This window comes from Monodelphis domestica, chromosome 7, assembly GCF_027887165.1.
Source record: "Monodelphis domestica isolate mMonDom1 chromosome 7, mMonDom1.pri, whole genome shotgun sequence".
Lineage (NCBI taxonomy): Eukaryota > Metazoa > Chordata > Mammalia > Didelphimorphia > Didelphidae > Monodelphis > Monodelphis domestica.
In genome coordinates this window covers 133,951,146-133,972,675 of record NC_077233.1, presented here as the reverse complement: position 1 = coordinate 133,972,675, position 21,530 = coordinate 133,951,146, and the positions used below count along the sequence as shown (strand labels likewise).

General features: G+C 40.3%; 1 protein-coding gene across 2 annotated transcripts in view; it reads left to right on the top strand.

The window, feature by feature from the left end:
* The window catches only part of NSMCE1 (NSE1 homolog, SMC5-SMC6 complex component), a 65,805-nt gene that overhangs the window by 36,053 nt on the left and 8,222 nt on the right, over window positions 1-21,530 (top strand). For both annotated transcript variants that reach the window (XM_001370097.4, XM_007499487.3), the window contains exons 3-4: window positions 12,427-12,548; window positions 17,898-17,975. In XM_001370097.4, the coding sequence (XP_001370134.1) occupies window positions 12,427-12,548; window positions 17,898-17,975 (200 nt within the window). The remainder of the gene's footprint in view (window positions 1-12,426; window positions 12,549-17,897; window positions 17,976-21,530) is intronic.

The window sequence follows — 21,530 nt, the reverse complement described above, 5'->3', positions numbered from 1 at the left end:
TTTGCTTCCCTTTCTGTTTATAAGATCCTAAGAGTTCAGAGGTGGCAGGGAGTGTTGAGATCCTCTAGTGCAAGCTTCTGGTTTTGCTGATGAATTACTGGTATAATAGGTGCTTAATATATTAACACATCAAGTTGGAAATCACAACCTAAAGAATCAAATATGATACTGAAAATACTACAGATTTTAATCAGAGGAAAATTCAAATGCATATTTAAATGCTGTAACAAACTAGGTAGCAGAGTAAGTAAAATGTCAAATGGCTCCTACAGCTCACTTTGTATGTATGCAGCATTAAGTTTCTCATTCCCCTTCAGTAATCCTTCCTTAAAGGAACAAAGTAAAAACATGAAAATCCTGACAAATATCCTAAAGAAATTTTACTTTCCTTAATACTTAAGGCCTGAAATGTATTAATATCTATGATGTTATACAATTACCAAGTCAAATATAAAAGAAACCACACTTGGGGGAAAAATGATTTTTTGAATTTATTGCTTTTAATTGTAGTATGAGATGAAAAGACAATAGAGTCCTGCTTACTACTTAGATGAAAAATGATTTAAAAAAAGAATCACTGCACAAAATACAATGATTGGGATTATGTTGCTGTAGTCATCCACCATTCCCCATTAAACTCCTTGAATTAGGGTATCTGTATTATGTTTCTGGACCCCCAGTGTGGAGCATAGTATCTTAGATACAATAGATATTTAACAAATGTTGAATTAGTAAATGGATAGATATTGAATAAAGAAGGTCAGAAGTGGGGCCAGATTCAGATCTCCCAAACCTGAGGCAGGGCTATTCCTGCATCATTATTCATTCTGCCTCCTCTGGCATTTAGTACTGTGATGTGGTTTCCATCACCATAAGTGGACACTCTCCCTTGGGGGAGGAGGGTCATCTTGCTTCTTGCTGTTGCTTCTCCTGACTTAAAATTCTAAAAATAAAAATCTCTTGCTTGTCCTACCTAATTTGGAAATGTCTCAGTAGCCAGAAATTACTCTGAGCCTCCTTGATCTATAGGCTCTCAGCTCAAAAGCAAACTGATCTTCCTAGGACTAAGAGGCACAGTCTAGAGTTTCTCCAAGGGGAACTGATTTCTTTCCCTCAAAGAGCAGACAAGTCCCTGCCTTATTTACTGGGGTGTCTGGCTATTTCAATACCTTGGAGGCCCATTTTGTTAATATTACCAGCTGCCTAAAAGGCATTTTGGGCTAAGTAAACCATTGTCCATGCTCTCCCAAGATTTTGGGCAATGAGCTCTTTTCCTTGTGCTTGGGCATTCTTCTTGTCTTCATTCTAAGTGTGCAGGGCTGGCTATCATGTGGGGCTGGTTTTAGATGTTTCATTGGGCTTTTCATCTTTGGCTTCATTATGATTCATTCAGTAAACATTTGTGAATCCCATTAGCTACAAGGGCCTTTGCTCGGAATTGGGGGAATTATGTACTCTGTAATTTTGTTTATTATGGATCTCTTCAGTCAACAAGCTTTTAATAAGTGTCTACTCAGTGCCAGGTACTGTGCTGAGCATACAAAGGAACAGAAAAAATCAGCCCTTACCCTCAAGGAGCTCTCAGTCTCATGGGGGAAACAACAACATGCAAACAGCTATGTGCAAACTGGTTGTAGACAGAATAAATTGGAGATAATCCCAGGGATAAAGCATTAAGATTAAGGAGGAAACCAGGAAAAACTTCTTGTAGAAGGTGGAACTTTGCTTAAACTTACAGGAGGCCAAGGAAACTAGGAGGCAAAGACAAGGAGGGGGAAGAGTTTCAGGCAAAGGGGCAGATGGAGAAAATGCTTGGTGTTAGGAGATGGAGTGCCTTATCTATAGAATAATAAGGGGGCCTTGTGACCCATAGGGGGTGGGGTGGGGGTGGGGGGTGGGGATGAACCGGAAGAGTAAGTATAGTGTAAAAAGTACTGGAAGCCTAAGCAAGGGCTTTAAAATCCAAACAAAAACCTCAAAGAGATAATAAGGAAAAATACATGTACAAGAATATTCATAGCTGTGCTCTTTGTGGTGGCAAAAAATTGGAAAATGAGGGGATGCCCTCTGATTGGGAAATGGCTGAACAAATTGTGGTATATGTTGGTGATGGAATACTGTTGTGCTCAAAGGAGTAATGAACTGGAGGAATTCCATGTGAACTGGAAAAACCTCCAGGAACTGATGCAGAGTGAAAAGAGCAGAACCAGGAAAACATTGTACACAGAGACTGATACACTGTGGTACAATTGAATGTAATGGACTTCTCCATTAGTGGCAATGCAGTGATAATGAATAACCAGGAGGGATCTATGAGAAAGAACACTATCCACATTCAGAGAAAAAACTGTGGGAGTAGAAACACAGAAGAAAAACAACTGCTTGAATACATGGGTTGAGGGGGATATGATTGGGGATATAGACACTAAAGGAACATCCTAGTGCAAACACCAACAGCATGGAAATAGGTTCTGATCAAGGACACATGTAATACCCAGTGGAATTGTTCATCGGCTATGGGAAGGGCGGGGGGAGGGGTGGGGGGGAAAGGAGGGAGGAATAGAATTTTGTAACCAAGGAATTGGTCGATTGAAATTGACCAAATTAAAAAAAAAATCCAAACAGATTTTATATTTGATGCTAGAGTAAGTAAGTAAGTAAGGAGCTACTGGGGTTGATTGAGACGGGACTGACATGACCACAGTTGCTTTTAGGGAAGACACTTGGATAGTAAAGTGGAAGGTAGGCTGGAATGAGGAGGGACTTAAGGTGGGGAGACCAGCCAGAGAATTAGAAGTGATAGGGGCCCCCAAAAAGCTGATGGCCTGTCAGAGGAGAGAAGGGCAGATACTAGAGATGTTATGAAGGTAAAACTGACAGGCTTCAGTGGTGGATTGGATTTGGGAGAATGAGAGAGAGTGAGGTGTCCAGGATGACATCTAGTTTGCAAGCCTGAGTGACTGGGTGGATGACTATCCCCTGGGCAGTAACAGGGAAGTGAGGAAGAGGAGAGAGTTTGGGAGCAAAGATGAATTCAGTTTGGGGTTTATGAGATGTCTACGAGACATCTAGTTTGATACATGTAAGGGGAGGTTGGAGTGTGAGACTCAAGGTCAGGAGAGAAATTAGGGCTGGATAAATCAATCAATCTGAGGATCATCTGCATAGAAAGAGTGGTGGAATCCATGGGAGCTGATGGCATCACCAAGGGAAAGAGTTCATTAGAGACTGAGAGGAAATATGAAAGAAAGTGTCTGAGGCCAGATTTGAGTCCAACTCTAACTCCAGGCCCTGATCGTTGCCCTTTCTTTTACGTGGGATATACATACTGGGTGTTAAAAAGTCAAGGCCTGTACAATCCATTCTATGACTGGGTACCACTTTCTGTAACTGAACAGTCAGAGAGAAATTACACAGACCATTGGTGTCTGGTGGCATTTTTCAAAAACAAAGTGACTAAAATGAGTTTCAATGAACACTATTACATCACATCTAATATTTGATACTACATCAGGGAAAGGGCCAGATGGTACCTAAACTCTAAGTCTCCTGCAGGCCTAGCATAGTGCTCTGTATATCCTCATGCTTAATAAACATTTTTATGTGAGATTCCTTCTCCTATAGTTTGATGCAAGTATAGTAATAGTAATAGATAACATTTGCATAACACTACAAGATTTGCAAAGTGTTATCTCACAACCCTCATATTGATCTTATGAGGCTGGTGCTATTATTATCCTCCTTTTATAAATGAGGAAACTGAGCCAGGCAGAGGTGAAATGACTTGCCAAAGGTCACCAGAGGCTAGATTTAAACTCATGTCTTCTTGTCTTCAGGGCAGCTAGATGGCACAATGGATGTAGCAGCTGGCCTAGAGTTAGGAAGACTCATCTTCCTAGGTTCAGTTTTGGGATATTTACTAGCTGGCAACCCCAGGCAAGTCATTAACCCCATCTGTAAAATGAACTGGAGAAGGAAAGGGCAGACCACAAATCACTCTGGTATCTTTGCCAAGAAAATGCTTAATGGGTCAGAAAGAGTCAGATGTACCTAAAAATGACTCAACAAACAATAACAGCTTCCTGCCTTGGAGTCCAGTGCTCTATTCCCTGATAGAATTCACATAGTCAGTACTCATTTGTTAAACATCATAATTAAATGCATTGTACTGCCCTAGATTCTGGAGCAGATACAAAGATGAATAAAACATGGGCCTTGCTCTTCAGGAACTTGAATTGTGAGGAAGGAGATAAGATATGCACACTGTTTACCTTATCTCCATCCACTGACATCCCAGCTTTCCCTCCAGGCCCAGCTCTCATGTTCCCTCTTCCAGGAGGCCTTCTCTGAATCTAGCCAAGAGTGATTTTTCCCTGATTTGATCTCCTAAGTTAGTAATTAATGTTTTACACCTGTTATTGAATCTATTCTATCAGTAAAGTAAGATTGGAAGAGACAGTTATTGCAGTCCTGATTTTACCAATGAGCAGAGTTTCAGAGATAAAACTTTACTAGGGAGTGGGATAGTGTAAGGTGTGGCTAACATCAAACATTACTGGGCTGCACATTCAGATTCTCTAGTCATACTGCAATTCAGTGGTAGCACTGAGATGAGAGACTAAGAACTGAATTTCTTCAGAATTTTGCTGCCTCTTTGTGATACAATCTTTACCTCACAGAATTTAACTGTGGTTCCAAAAAGTGTTCATGCATACTAGTGTGGACTCAGAAAGGCAAGGTTTTTTTTTGTGAGGGATTGGAGCAAAGGAGAATCATATTTTTAAATAGTCAAATAAAACACAGACTTGAAAGAGCAATAGAGTGAGTACATACAGAAAATTTCTTGTAATGATCCTAGTAACACCAGATTCTAAAGTAATTTATAGTAGATCGAGCATTTTAAGTATTATCTCATTTGATAAGTATAACTCACATTTATATAGTTTCACGCAAGACAAACTACAATCCTGCCATGTGTATTCATGAGAAAATGAGACTCAGAGTCAAGATAATTCTTGACCACTGAGAATAGGAGAGATTAAATAAAGAGATGGGAGAGGGAGAAAAGTGCCAAGAGTTGAGGAGAGAGAGAGTGCTACATATTGAGAAAAGTATAAAAGGGAGTAAGTCTGGAAAAAAGTTGATTGTACCAATAATTTCAGTAATTTTTTACTAAAGGACAGAGAAAGCATTCATGGGTCAGGAATTGGGGTTGGTTTGATATAAAAGAACAGACTAGAGAGAGGAAAATAGAGATAATAACTCTTGTCTTGTGACTAGACATACTAGATCTTTGGAAAGTCCAATACATTAGAATATTTTTCATCCACCCACAGACTATATGTTTTTTTTTTTTCTGAATGAATTCTGGCAAGAGTGTTTTCAGTGGAAAATTCAGTCTTTCATTTTCTGTCAATGACGTGTCTGCCTAAAGAGGAGTAGATGGGGTAGGATTTATGTTGCAGGTAGATACTTAGTGTATTGATCTGTACCGCTTACTTAAAATCTCTTTTCATTCAATAAATCAGACATTTATAGAACACCTACTGTGTACAAGGCAATGATATTTTGAGCATTTTGTGCTAGAGGTTTAAGATATAGTCCCTGCTCCCTAGAAATGTCAGTCTGATGGAGAAGATAAATTACAATAGATTAGATGCCATATAAGTTGAATGTACAAGCATCTTAGGGGCATAGAGAAGGCACTGAATCAAGCCAGTGCTGACCAGCCCAGTGAAGGAGGGAGGATTTTGGTTGGAGCTTGAAGAAGAGGAAACAGTGGGTAAGGGTGGAGGGAATACTTGTGGTAAGAAAGGGGTATGATAAATGGATTAGTTTCACAGGGGCTTAAGGTCCACTTAGTAGAGTTGTAGGAGGCTAAGAAAGTAGGTTTGGGTGAGACTGAAGAGGACCTTGAATGCCAGGGTGTTTCAGCTTTGTTTGTTAGGTATTATGGTGGTAAATGTGCCTTATGGATTGGAAAAGGAGAAACAGGAAGCAGAAAGATCCTGGGACACCATTGCAATTAGCTAGGTCCAAGGTGACAACACAGTAGTCAGGGAAGGGACAAGGATGATCAGGTGAAGTTCAGGCATGGTCTAGATCAGAGCTCTAGATTATAGCCTGAGGACCAAAGCAGCCATAAAACTACTGAATTAGGCTGGAGCCAAATTAAAATTTAATTGGGAAATTGTTAACAAAATAAAAATACTATTCAACTTAGATAATTTAATATGTGGTTTTCTAAGTTACCTGTTTGAGTTTGACACTACTCATTTAGATCTTTAGCTCTCAAAGTGGGGTCTTCCTTCCCCACTTTGGAAGGAAAGGATCCTTCCCCCTCCAAACCCTAGATGCTTTCAAGGATCTATGAGGTCAAAACTATTTTCATAATGTATTTTAATTTCTCATATGGTAAGTGTTAACAGGTATAACCCACATTAAAAAAAAAAAAGCTTTTTGATGTCTTCAATAATTTTTAAGAGAATAAAGGGATTTTGAGGCCAAAAAAATGAGAACTACTACTTGTCTAGATCCTAAATTGACTTGTGTTGGAGCTGGGGAAGATTTTGAGATGAGCTAAAAATGAATGGTTGCCTTTTTAGTTTATGTCTATAAACATAGGAGCAGAGAGAAGGGTGTCAATGGACATCCTATCTGTCTTTCATACATTTAACATAAATTGCTTAATAGCCTACAGGCCAGAATCTACTTCTAATCCCGAATATACTGAATTATTTTTTGAGACACTTTAGTGTATCAGGTTGTTGGTTCTATTGGTGTTAAAACACCAGAGGGGCATGAATAACATTCACAATCAGATTACATCAAGTATTATCAGAACCTGAATTTCCCAAGTCTTGTAGACCCCAAAGAACATTGTATAGTAAACTCACATTTTTAGCTGGTGCTACAGTGGAAACAACACTGAATCTGGGGTCAGAGGGCATTGATGTGGGTCTTGCTTTTGCCATTTACTGGTTGTGGGACCCTACAGAGGCAAGTCCTTTGAGCTCAATGGGCTTCTTTTATATCACCTGAAAAATGGAGATCAAGAATATTTAAATAATTTACTTCATTGGGCAGTTGGGATGAAAGAGCTTTGCAAATGTGAATTTTTATTATCTGGGCAATAGCTGTTTCACATAAGGATATTTCCTAGATAATTGGTGTTTGCTCTTTTAAACATCCTATTTAAAAAAGAAAATGCCCCCTTTCTAGATAGACTCTACTATACATAATTTAGTTTTTCCTTCATGGCTACTATTATCCCACAGTGCTATAATAAGGATCGCCCTGGGGATGATTAGAATTTTTATTTTTGCTCATAGTTGTTCACTATCCTCCTCACAGAGTGTGCTCTAAGAGGCAATGTTGCTTAGTGGATAGAGTGCTAGATTTGAAGTCAGGAAGACCTCGATTGGAATCCTACCTCAGACACTTATTAGCTGTGTGACCCTGGGAAAATCACTTTCAGAGATCTGAACTCTAGTTTCCTCATCTGTAAAATGGGCTAGGAACACTAGTACCTCTCTGTTAGAGTTGTAAGGAATACATGGAGACATAAAGCTCTTGGTAAACCTTGAAGCATTACATAAGTGAGTTGTTACTATTATTATTATGGCTACCTGAAGACTCCCAGCATGGATTTCAGGACTCAGGGGACTTCTGATTTCATCATTGTAGTTACTCCCTCCACCAGGGAAAATGGTTGCCCCACTGTGCCTTGGTATACCGGCTGATCTGCAAGAGTTGATGTAGCTGAAAGATTCATCACATTTCTGCTCTTCTGTTATGAATCTCTCCAAACAGAGCCTTTGCCTGAAGCCTTCTCAGTGGCAGGACCTTCCGTGGCTTATGCTAGAAGAACCTTGGCTCTGGAGTCAGAGAGCCTGGTCTCTGTTCCTTACTATCCGTGTGACCTTGGGCAAGCCACTTAAAAAACCTTTGGGACCTTAGTTTACTCATCTGTAAAATGGGGGAGAAGGGAGTTGGATTAGATGGCTTCTGCAGGACCTTCCAGCCTTCAGACTGTAAGCTTCTCCATTTTGTGATGAGATAATAGAACACGGACTGTATTACATTTAACTTGGAGACTTTCTATGCTATTTTTTTCACTCCTGGGTTCTTAACTTTGATGAAAGATAGTTGATCTGGTCAGATAAGAAGCCGTGGGCTGCTGCGGCTGCTAGTGATCATTGGAACGGCACCTGAACATCTCTACATCAGCCCGCTGCCTTTCTCACCACACCCCAAGTCAGTCAGTAGAGTAGGGGAGGCCCTCCTTTAGACTCATATAAAAATGCATTTCATATAAAACACCGTTACTGCTGAAAAGGTCGAATTGCTCCAGCGATGAAGGGCCTGAGCCAGTGAGAGATTTCCTAGTATTTTTGTGAGCAGCGGCTGAGGCTCAGCTGCTTTTCCAAATGGGACAGGAACAGACCCCACATTTCTTCTCCCAGGGAAGCCTGACGCTCTAGGTCCTATCTTTTGTACCTTACCAAGTTTCCCATAGATGGGGAAGATGCAAACAAATCCCGACATGTCCCAAATTGTACTTGCTTTCTGTCCCCCTAGACCCTCCCTCCTTCCTCCGTTCCTTGTTATCGTCTGGGGCACCATCATCCTCCCTGACTTCTCTTCCTCCTCCCTTCCAAGCCACCTGATGCCAAGGCCTGCCAGGGGTAGCCTTGTCATAGCTCTTCAGTCTCTCCCCTTCTCTCCTGTGATGCTGCCAGCCTGGGGCAGGTCTTGATCCCCTCACCCTTGGGCTTGCCATCCCCTGCGGCTTGGGCTCCTTGCCTCAGATCATTACTCAGGCCAGGCTCTTCCTAAAGTGTGAGTCTGACCATGTCACTTCTCCCCATCTCTCCTTCCTCCCTATTTACTCCATTTCCGTGGTTCTCCGTCACCTCCAGGATCAAAAATAAAAGTCTCTGCTGGCTTTTAAAGCCCTGTCATCTTTTTTTTTTTAACACCCTTACCTTCCATTTTAGAATCAATACTGTGTACTGGTTCCAAGGCAGAAGGGTGGCAAGGCAATGAGGGTTAAGTGACTTGTCCAGGGTCACCCAGCTAGGAAGTATCTGAAGTCAGATTTGAACGCTCTCTAGACCTGGCTCTCATTCCACTGAGCCCCCTGGCCCTGAATCATTCTGACTCTTCCCACCCTTCTGGCCTTCTTACACTTTGCTTCTCTTTTCCTCCTCCTCTCCTGCCCCACTGGACACTCTGATCCAATGACACTGGCCTTGTTTTACCTCGGACATCCCGTCTCCCAATTCTGGCCATTTTCCCTCGCTGTGTCCATGCCTGGAATGCTCTCCCTCCTCATTCCCAACTTCTAGCCTCCCAGGCTTTCTTCACATCTCAGCTAAAGACCCACTTTCTGCAAAAAAACCCTTCCTGATCTGACTTAATTTTGGTGCTTTCCCTTTGAAATGCTCTCCCGCTTATTCTGTCTTTGCCTTGTGTATATCGCTGTTTGCATGATAATCTCTGCAGTCAGACTGTGAGCCTCTTGATAGCGGGGACTGCTTTGGCACTTCTTTGTATCTCCCTAACATGCGCCTGGCAATAAGAGCTTGTTGACTTCACTTTTCTGGCCCTCAGTTTTTTTCATCTTTAAGGGAGGGATAATGAGTTCTACCTGTCCCACAGAGTTGTTGTGATATGGTTTTTTGTCATTTAGTTTTTTCAGTTATGTCCAACTCCTCAAGACTCCATTTGGAAGTTTCTTGGCGAGTCACTTGCCATTTCCTTCTCCAGCTCATTTTATAGATGAGGAAACTGAGGCAGACAAGGTTAAAAAAATGTCCCATGCCTCCATAAATGGCCTCTTGCTATCTAAATGTGAATTACTGTTTTCATTCTTCTAGAAAACCTTCCCTCATTCCACATAAGAATAATAATAATGTGGACAATTAGACAGCTTTGTAAGGTTTACAAAGTATTTTATGTACCTTTTCTCATTTGATCCTTACAACTGTGTGAATTTAATATAAATCATACCCCTTATTTTGTTTGAAAACCCGCCTCTGATCCGTATCAGCCCCACCCTTTGACGTGCTGGTGTCTTGGTGTACAGAAGGGTGCTGGCGGAAGCCCCTGAGTGAAGTCAGGACTCGGATCCTCACCGAGTTCCAGGAGGAGTGGCAAAAACTGGCTTTATAAGAGAGGGGACACACGAAGCCTGCTGTCTCTTGTTGGACACTTGTCCCTCTCTCTCCCTTCTCTGGAGCATTTAATGCTTGGCACACACTGGATCATCTCAAAACCAGTCATTTGTGCAGCAGTGTGTAAAGTGTCTGAGAATCAGGGTGGCCAGCTGATCATGATCTCTCTCTCCCTCTAACCTTTATTAATAAATAATTATAAATCAATATACAATCTCCAGAGAATTTTAATCATAACGCAGGCCTATTAGGTATTGCTATCCTTATTTTTCAGATGAAGAAAATGAGGCACAGAGTCATTCAGTGATTTTCTCTTAGTCACAAGCTGGTGCAGAGATGGGATTTAACCCCAGACATCTCCCACTTCCAACATTCTTTCCATCACACCATATTGCCTTCCCCTTGACTCGTTGGACTTGCTTATTTTGGAGAGGCTTGTCCCTTCAGGGATGGTCTCCAGATGACAAACATCTTGAACCATAGCCAGGGAGGAGGACTCCGTGTGTTCTAGAAGGGGCTGTGATTTGTACCAGGTGAAGCAGCCATTCCTATCCCAACAAAATTAGATCCTAGAGACCCTTGGCATAAGGCGCAGGGTATCTGTGAGGTCTGTTCAGTACCTTCACTTTCGAGTGGCTTTTTAAAAAACTAGATGCCATCTCCCTTCCTTTCCTTTGACTTCCCACCAACCTTACACTTACTCCAGTCACATAGACGCCTATGAACAGTCCAGCTCTAGCTGAAGGTGATTTTTCTGGCCTCAGATTTTCCAAGGCACTTTGCTTGGCTCTTGCCATTGCTCCTATCATATTTTGCCTTATTTTGAGTCCTTCTTGTGTCTCTTCTATTAGAGTGAAAGCTCTCTGAGTTTAGAGGTTGTTTGTTTCTTTGTTTTTACCCATCTCTGTACCTCCAGCACTTATCAGATTAACTTGTACATAGTACTTATGTTTCTTGAATCAAATTGAATTGAATTATAGGGCAAATACTTTGTCTAACTACATTTGTGTCAGCAACTAGGTGGTACAGTGAATGGAGTGCTGGGCCTGGAGTCAGAAAGACCTGAGCCCATTCCACACAGGCTCTTCCTAGCCATGACCTTGGACAAGTCACTTAACTTTGCTTTGATTTCTTCATCTATTGGGGGGAAGGGACGATAATCACAGGACATCTCTCAGGGTGCTTGTGAGGATTAAATGAGAGAATATTTGTAAAGTGCTTAGCACCATGGTAGGCACATAATAGGTGCTATAGAAATGTTTGTTATTTCCAAATTTCAAAATGAGCGTCCCTGCTAACTATGTTCAATAGTGAAGTCCGGGGGGTATATAGTAGTTCATTAGTACCTGCATCTCTGTTCCTAGACAATTTCTCTCCGATCTTAGAGTTCCCCCAACTTCCCTCAGATCTCAGAGTTCCCCCATTTCCTCTCTGCACTCAGTTTCCCAAACTTGGAAACAGTTTGGTGAAGTAGTAGATAGAGTTAGATTTACAAGAAGGAGGATATGAGTTCAAATCCTTACTCAGATACTTAACAATGACTCTGGCCAAGTCACTTAATCTCTCTTGTGTATTGGGGGTAGGGGGAAGAAAAGCATTTATTAAGTGCTTACAATATTATAGTCACTGCAAAGTATTGGAGATACACATATAAAGGCAAGCAAAACAGCCCCTGCGCTGAAGGAGCTTACATCCTCATGGTAGAAGGTCACGCATAAAGGACTGCTGGGAAGAGGGAGACAAAGGGGACACCCATTTTTAAAAAAGCACCTTTCTTGTAGGGTTGGTATGAAGATCAAATGAGATAACATTTAAAGTGCTTTGCAATCCTTAAGGCACTATATAAATTGTTATTGTTGTTGTTTTGGGGAGTAGAGGATGATGGGGGAATACAAGTCTGAGCGCTTTAACTGTACTGTTGTCATTAACTAATATAATCAAAGCATCAATAATCAAATATCCAATTCCATTCAGCAGCAGTGGTGGTGGTAGGCAGTGGTGGGCGGGTGGGTGGGACACAGTTTGGGATCCCTGTAGAAGATGCTTCTAAGAGATGACATTTGTTTGAATAGAAATCTAGTCTTCCAACTCCACCATTTATTAATGTATTATTTACTGTAGACTTTTTGAAAGGTGGCAGGTGCTTTCTAGTTAGAGAAATCATTGTCGTCAGAGGTGTGGAGGGAAAGATTGGGAGGGGAAAGATGTTTTGAGGAATACATTGCTTTTTCTTGGTTATGAATTTCAGTGTACTATGCCCATGAAAAATTGGATGAATTTGTTGGCGTTATTAACACACACCTACATCCATTGTTTATGGAAATCAGGAAAGGACGCTCAGAAGATAATGGAAAGATGTTTTATGCTCTGGTAAGTGCATGGCTGAGTGCCCCCTGGTGGAAGATCCCTGTAAACAGAGCCGAGGCGAATGGGTAAGGCTCTTTTGCCAGCAGTGAAAGTGCATTTTGCCTTTCTCTTGGGTGGGGAAGGGACTGGAATTCTTTCTGTCCTTCTGAGCGCAGCCATATTCCTCCATCAGAACCTTCAGTGGCTGCGTTGGGCATGGACGAGGAGAAGGGTGGCAGTGAGATTATAGAGTCATCATGATTTAAATTCAAGGGAATCTTGGACATCATCCATTCCAACCTCTTTATGGAGATGGAAACAGAGACCCCCAAGAGATGAAGTGACATTCCCCAGGCCACACAGCTGACTAGGGGAAGGAATAGGACACAAACCAGGTTCACTGATCTTCCGAATGTTCTTTTGCTTATCCCTTGCTATCTCTCCACTAAAACCATCAGACCTGGAAACGGATCATGGGATCTAGATCTGTAAGGCACTTTAGATATCATGAGGAAAATAAGGTCCAGAACCATTAAGTGGCTGCCTAAAATCACACAGGTGGTAATAAAAACAATATTAACCCCCACAATAATGATTCACATTTATATAGCACTTCTATTTTTTAAACTTTTACCTTCTGATACAAAGTATCAATTCTAAGAAGAATGGGAAGGGTGAAGCATTTGGGGTTAAGCGACTTGCTCAGGATCACATAAGCTAGAAAGTGTCTGAGGCCAGATTTCAGGCCTGATGCTCTAGCCACTAGGCTACCTCGATGTCCTTATCTACGGCGCTTTAGGATTTACATGATATATTCTTTGCCACCACTGTTTAAGGCAGGTGATCCACCTGTTATCCACTTTCTGCCATTCTACATGATGCAGTTTCTTCTGCCTCTTTGTCCACCTCATAGTCCTTTGCAAAGGCCATAAAAAGTTTATGTTTTTAGTCGTTCTCTCCTAAGCAGTCCCCCCAAATACATGTAGAATTAGGACCAGAAGGAAGAGAATGTCTTTGCAGAGAGCCAATTTGCCAAACTTATTGAAAGAACTATATACTTTGTATTTCTATTATGGTTCTTTTTACATTAGAATTAGGAAGGGAACTAAAATGTGAGTTGGCAGTTTGGCTACTTCCCTGCTATTGGGAGGGGAAGAGGAGGAATGGGAGAGGAATAAGAACAAAGGAAAGAAGAGAGAGATAGACACACATACAGGTAGACACAGACAGGCTAAGGCTGTCTCAACTTCTGTTGCCCCATGAGAAGTTTAACAGGGAGGGCCAGGTGACCCAAATCTGCTAGAATTAAAGTTGTTCTTTAAGGGTCTGCTGTGACTGTAGCCAGTTCTTGGAGAGTCACTGAGATAGTGGGAGGGTCTCAGTGCTAAAATAAAAACTCCCCAAAGACCCCAAACCCACCCTTCCATTGGGTTCTCTTCCAATTTCAGGATCAGCCTTGACATGGATCGTGGCCAGAATAGGTTTGGTGGGGTCTCTTTAGGGAGTCCTGGAATCACTCCGGGTTTAGGGCTATTAGAACAAGAAGCTAGAGGAGATTTGCCATGGCTTAGGGGAAACTTTTACTTTCAGTTATGTCTGAGGAAAGACTGATGGCCTACTGTATGGAAGGTGCATGGCAAACTTAAATTGCTCTGTACAAATGTGATCTATGACAGCTGGTATGCCCTGACTAACTGAACTGTAGAATGTTCTTGTCCTGGGCTGCTGCAGAGCTGGGGCCAGGGCCATTAACCATCATTCACAAGGGGAAAGCCTTCAGTTTGAGATTTCAGTTCCTGTTAATAAGAAACTATTTTTACTAAATCATAATGACCACCCTTCGGCAATAAACACCACATGACCTCGTCTGGTTATAGTTATGGAAAGGGTGGAAGGCCAGAAACACTTGTAAACAAAGTAAATAAAAAGCTAACAGGACTCTGGCCAACATACACAAATGCAATTTTATTTCACAAATGGGGACTTCAGTAAAACATACTTTTAATTAATGATTTTTTGGGGAAACTCTCAACTAATAAGCCTTGTTTTATACCAGGCAAAATATAAGAAAAGCTTTTTAGTTATGCCCACATCCTAGTTCTTTTTTCCTTATCTCCAGAGGCCTGCCCCATTCCTGTTATTCAGCATTTAAGACCCAAGTCTCAGTATTTTCCTGAAATGCCAATTAATCTTACCATAATTTTTAAAACTACCACAATCACTTATGTCGGTCCTAGACTTTTCCTTTAGTATTAGTTAAAAAAAGAAAAGGGAAAGACTGGGACTTTGAGGTAATCATTTTATATTCTCTCTTTTTCTCTTTGCTTCTTATAGTCAAAAACTGTTAGAAAACCTCAGATCTGGTTGATTTAGGGACTGGAGTAAAGGGAAAACTGTAAGACAAGCAAGACATGTTCCTGTCATTTGACAGTGGTTTATAGCTGGTCATTTCCCTCTTTTGTTGTCTAATTCCCTCACTAGGACTTTAGACAATGGAAATGGATTCCTGAACTTATAAATTAAAACATTATTATACATGAAGATCATACTCTATATTACTCTTTGGCACAAACTGTGTGAAGTTGGCCAAGTCTTTTGATCCTTCAGAGCCTCAGATCCCTAATTTTTAAAAAGAAGGACCTGGACTATGTAGTTTTGGGTCCTTTATAATCCCTAGATTCCATACTTCTCTACCCCAAGGCTCCAGTTTTGACAGAGTTTATGAGAAATAAAACCCCCTGTTTAAACCGAGAAAACCCTGGACTAATAGGTCATAGATCTGTGTTTGAATTTTATCTTGCCTTAATTAGCAATGTGGTTTTCTATCCACTGTGCCTTAGCCTTCTTTTCTAGAAAACAAGAGAACTGGATTAAATTATTTCTAAGATCTCTTCCATTTCTAACAATATATGTGTCTATTATGCTGCTTGTTCTTTTGTAGGAATAAGCCTACATTCAGGGACTGGCCTAGGAATAAGTCATATTTTTAGGGGAAAATACATTCCAAGTTGTAAAGTGTTAACATGAATTACAAATGAAATTTGTGAATTTGACTAATTTCAAAGTGCTTTTAAGACTGCCTCTACATATAGGAATTGATGTCATAAGGGAGGGGCAACAACATGACATTTGATAACAGAAATAGCTCTATCATCTAAAGAATAGATTGGATATTCAAAATCTCTAAGTATAAGATCTTTCACACTAGATTTGCTGAAACTAAGTATAATTCAGTGAAGTTAAGATATAAAGTAACTCTGTGTGTGTGTGTGTGTGTGTGTGTGTGTGTGTTTAAATTTTTAAAAAGTAGGCATAAATTGAGAATTCAGATGTTAGGGTAATTGGATAGGGGTTAGAATTTAGGTCATCTAGTTCAAACAAAAACCTCATTTTCTAGAATTTGAACCCTAATCTGGAACAGAACAAGTGAATTGCTGAAGGCTATATGAGGATTAAAGAACAGAGTCAGCATTCAAATCCAGGTCCTCGGATTCTAAACCTAGTTCTAATTCTAATATGTAATGCTACTAAAAACTGTGACTAAATGAATCTCTGGTGTTCTAATTTGTAACATACAAGTCATAACTTAGGCACTGGCTTCGAATAAGGAGTTCCAACATTGGTACTAAATAAATAAAATTGGACAAGCTACTCTATCTTGGGACATTATAGCAGGCGTAATCCTTTCTGAGCCTGTCTCCTCCCTAAATTGAAGGTTGGATTGGATGATATTCCAACTCTGGCATTTTATGATTCTTTATATCTCTGACTCAGTTTTTTTTTTAAAAGCATATCTTGGGACAGCTAGGTAGCTCAGTACATAGAGAGCCAGGCCTGGAGATGGGAGGTCCTGGGTTCAAAAATGACTTCAGATACTGCCTAGCTATATAATCCTGGGTAAGTCACTTAATTCCAAATGCCTGGCCCATACCACTCTTCTGTCTTGAAATTGATACTTGTATTGATTTGAAGACAGAAGGTAAGGGTTTTATAAAACCCTTACCTTCTGTCTTCAAATATATATATATATGTATATATATATATAAACATTTTTCATTCAGCAAAAATCTACCTTCCCTCTGCTCTTTCCCAAACCTATTACTAATTGAGAACAAAACTTGTGTTACAAATATGCATAATCAAGCAAAATTCATTTCTCAATTGGCTATGTCCAGAAAATATACATCTTATTCTGTGCTCTGAACCCTTTACTTATCTATCAGAAGATGGATAGCTAATTTCATCATTAATCCTCTGGAATCCTAGTTGGTCATTACTCTGATCAAAGTCCCTAATTCTTTCAAAATTGTTTATCTTTTCTATATTGTTGTCATTGTATGAATTATTTTCCTGGTTCTGTTCACTTCATTCCATATCAGTTCATACAAATTTTCTCAGTTTTCTCTGAAGTCATCTCCATAATTTCTTTCAGCACAACAGTATTATATTTATATACTATAACTTGTTCAGGTATCTCCTAGTTTGCGAGCTCTCCCTCAACTTTCCAATCTTTGCCACCTGAAAAAGAGCTATAAATATTTTTGTACATCCTTAGCTAGAGTTTGTTGTGCTTAGGACTAATCCCTTTTTCAGTCTATACTGCCCCCCATTCCCTTTTCTCCTTTTTCCCCATTTCCCTGTTGAATGAAATGTATTTCTATACCCAACTGTTTGTATGTGTGTATTTTCTTTTCTCCTTTGACAGTTAAAATGAGAGTGATGGTCTAGTTTTTGCTGCTTCCCTTATACCCTCCTCCTTGTTTGTACAGTTATCTATTTGAGCATGTGAGATAATTTTCCCTAATCTTTACTGTTTCCCTCCCCCTTGCAGTATATTCTTCTTCCCCCTGACCCCCCTCCTCTTTCTAGTCATCTTTTGAGATCATTAAGAACAATGTTTTTCATGCATAAAATACATGGTATTAAAAAGGAAACCAATTACATTGAAATACAGTCCCCCCCCCCCCCCCCCCACACACACAAAGGAACTTCTGGGTTAGGTGAAAGAACAATGGATTTGGAATTATGAACTCTGCGTTCTGACATTTGCTACCAGTATGACCTTGGACATATATACATTGCTTCCCTTCTTCAGACTTTATTTTCCCTTTCTGCAAAATGAAGAATTTTTGGTAGATTATCTCCAAGGGCTTTTCCAAGTTAAAAAAAGTTGGTTATTTTAACAATAATAATTATGATATTTCACATTTCTATATTAATGTAAGATTGGCAAAGTGATATAGGTAGAACAAATATCATCTTAATTTTAATAAACAAAGAAGGTAAGACTCTTGGAAAGTCATACTTCTATATAGTGCTTGTTATTAATGAAGGGGCCAAAATTTACATTCAGTATGACTTTTTTTTTTTTAGGTGAATCTTGCAATAACAGAAGCTACCAAACTGGCATCTGACTATGCAGAAAATGAATTGGAATTATTTAAGAAAACTGTAAGTATCATCATAAAATAATTGGGAGAAATTTTCACTCTCCAGTTTAAAAAAATAATAATCTTTGGAGAATGATTAAAGGGATATGTTCCATTTTATTTTGATGTATAATACTTAGCTAGATTGGGCACAAGTCAAATGAATAAAAGCATTTTCATTGAGGGAACTGATTTTCTTTTGTGAGACAAATTAGTGTTAAATTAAAATCACTGAATTTTTTTCAAAAGAGGGTTTGGCTTTTCATTTAATACAGTCATCTTTGTTTAGTAGTTTCACTTGGAATTCCCTGTGGAAATTGCTGAATGGTCTCTGAGGAGATTACTGAACATCTGTCTATGCAACAGCTTATTGTAGCCTAGAGATGATCCCAGATTCTTAATCAATCAGTCAATCAACAAGCATTTATTCATTGCTTTTTATGTCCTAGGGTCTCTACCAGGCACTTTAGATACAAAGGCATAAGTCAAACAGTCCTTGCTCTTGTAGAACTTAAAGTCTAGGCTGTAAAGAAAACATGTACATATGGTATATACAAAAGAAATGAATGAAAAAAGCATTTATTAAGCACTTGGTAGATGCAAAGCACTGTGCTAGGCACTAGGAATACAATTAGAGAAGACAACTTCTGTTCTTGAGGAGCTCACATTCTAATGGGGAAGACAATACATGGAAGGTTTAGTTAAGCTGCAAGTTATATGGAATAGCCCCGTGGTCCTTGGGATAGAGGGTCAAAGGAGATGTTAATGTGTATTCTTTAATGTTATTCCCATTGATAAAATCTTAACCAGTTTCTGATATTAAGCCATTTGATGATGTCAAATGCTTTGGTAACAAGAACTTTCTTTTTTGAGTCTTCAGTAGCTATGGCTGCAGCCTCTGTGGGAGCCACTGCCAGGCTATGTCTGCACAGGGATTACTTCCCAGAGGGTGGCTGGGAGCGATTGTGCCAGAAACATTGCTCTTCCCAAGGCTTTTAGGGCTTAGGGTGCTAGGCTGTCTTCTGAAATGGTGGTCAGGGTGGTAGTGGTAATGGCCTGACTTTCTTGGCATATCCTGCCTCCCATCTCTCCCTCAGGGGAACTTGCTTCAGTTGGGCCAGCTTGTCCACCCTGTGTGTGGCAGTTACTGGTCATTTGGTGAGGATGACTAGCCCCTTCTCCATAGGACCTGCTGTACAGAAGAGAATTGTACAGCAGTTAAGGGGATCAGCAAAGGCCTTATGTAGATAGATGGTGGTGCTTGAATTTAATATCCAATGATAGATGTGATTCTTTAAGACAGGGAAGAATGGAGTACATTCCAGGAAGACAGATGTCATTGAAAGGCAAAGAGATGGGAGGAGTGCCTTGTGTAAGGAACTGAGAGAAGGACAAGTCTGGCCAGATCCTAAAGTGCAGGAAAGAGTTTTAATGTGTAATGAGGCTGGAAAGATGGCGGTCAACTTAGAGTTATAAAAGCCAAACAGAGGAGTTTATATTTGATCCTACAGACAATAGAAAACCCCAGTTTAGTGAGTAAGGGAATGATGTGCTCATGACTATGCTTAAGGAGAATCATTTTCGTGACTGTGCAGAAGATAGATTGGAATGAGGTAAAACTTGAGGCAGAGAGACTAGAGAAAAGGCCATTGCAGTGTTCTGGGCAGAAGGTGATGGGAGCCTGCATTAAGGTGGTAGCTACATGAGCATGGGCAGGGGACAGATGTGCAAGATTTTGTGAAGATGGAAAGGACACAGTTTGACAACTGATAGGATGTTTGTTGTGAGTGAGTGAAGAGTTGAGGATGATGATGAGTCTGCAAACTTGGTTGACTAGAAGGCAGATATAGGGAACTTTGGAGGAGAGATGTTTTTTTCTTGTTTGTTTGTTTTTGGAGGGGAGGGGAATATGGTGAGTTCTGTTTTGGGCATATGCTGAGTTTGAGATGCCTAAGGAGCATTCAGTTCCAAATGTCCAATGAGAAGTTCATGTTGTGGGACTGAAAGTCAGGAGAATCACTAAGGCTGGACATGCCAATTTAGGAATTAGCATAGAGAGAATAATAAAATCCGTATGAGCTGGTGTGGTCACTACGAGTGAGAACAGAGAGAAAGAAGAGGGGTCCAGGAGAGAGCCCTAGGGTTTATTCATAGCCAGGGATATGTACTACAAAGGAACAGCCAGATAAAGAGGAAGAGAGCCAAGAAAACCCAAAAACCTGAAAACCCAAACAGGAGAGATTGTCTAGGAGGAGAGGCTATTTGGCAATGTTGTATGATTGAGAAAAGTCAAGAAGGATAAGAACTGTAAGCAGACCATCAGATTTGGCAGTTAAACATCATTAGTAACTTTGGAGAGGATAATTTCAGTTCAGTGATTAGTTCACGAGCCAGAGTGCAAAGACTTTTGAAATGAGAAGAGAGCAAGAACAGGCAGCAAGCATAGAGAGCTTTTTCTAGTTTGGCTTAGGAATGGAGGAGAGATAGAAGAAGACAACAGTTTGAGGGATGGGTCTACCAAGAGCTTTTATGGATGAGAGGAACTTGGCATGATGGAGACAGCAGAATCATCACTAGGCCTGTGGAACATAAACTTTGGCAGACCCGACATCTTCAAAGGTCTTGAGTCTGATTCTAGCAATAGACTGTCTGTTTTCTGAGGGCTAGCCTAATTAAATACAGAAAGTTCATTAGTAGTAGGATGGCCATTTAGGGACAAATATTTTGACTATGACAACCTTGAAACAGAATAGTATAAAATGATTGACCGTGGCTCCCATCTACTTTTGCAGCAATGTTGGCAGAGTGGTGGAAATGGAGGCAGAGGGTACCCTTAATCACAATTTTAGATTATCTATAAATAATAATATAGTACAATAAACATTTACTGAGTACCTGCTATATATCAGGCACTGTGCTACGCATTGGACATACAAATAAGAGAAAGAAAGATAGCCCTTGCCCTTAAGAAACTCACAGTCTATTCAGGAGAAGACAACAAAAGAAGGCTGAAAATTGGGAGGTTGGGGGGGGGGAGGGCAAAGAGCACCTATCAGATGGTGGAATAAAAACCAAGCAATGCAGCTGATGAGAGAAAAAGAATTGACTGAGCTCCAGCAGCCTCTTTAAAGGGAGGCTTTGAAGGAGTTTTCTACATTTCCCTTCAGCACTCCAATCATAAGAGTAGAGGCCATCGAGGGTCCCATTGAGGTTTGAGTTTCAAAGCTGCAGTGATCTGTGTGACAGTAAGTTTTCTTGGTGATGAACTTTTGATGGGGAGGTGATGGAAAGGGGGGAATGATGATGGTGGCTTAGTAGTTGGTACTTTTAACATGAGAGCTGCCTTCAATTAAGTGTCTCCTATGCCTATATCACAATTATACAAGCTTCTTTCAAAGCTGTGACAGAAACAGATTTTTCATGAGTTATCCAATAATTAACAACAGGTGAGGCTGTAAGCAATGATTTATATGCTGGGCGTAATGTTCTTCATTGTCCTAGAATGATCCAATATAAAGTCCAGGACGAAGAGGATTCTCACTAGGGGATGAGGTCCTTTAGCCGTTCCTATCTGATG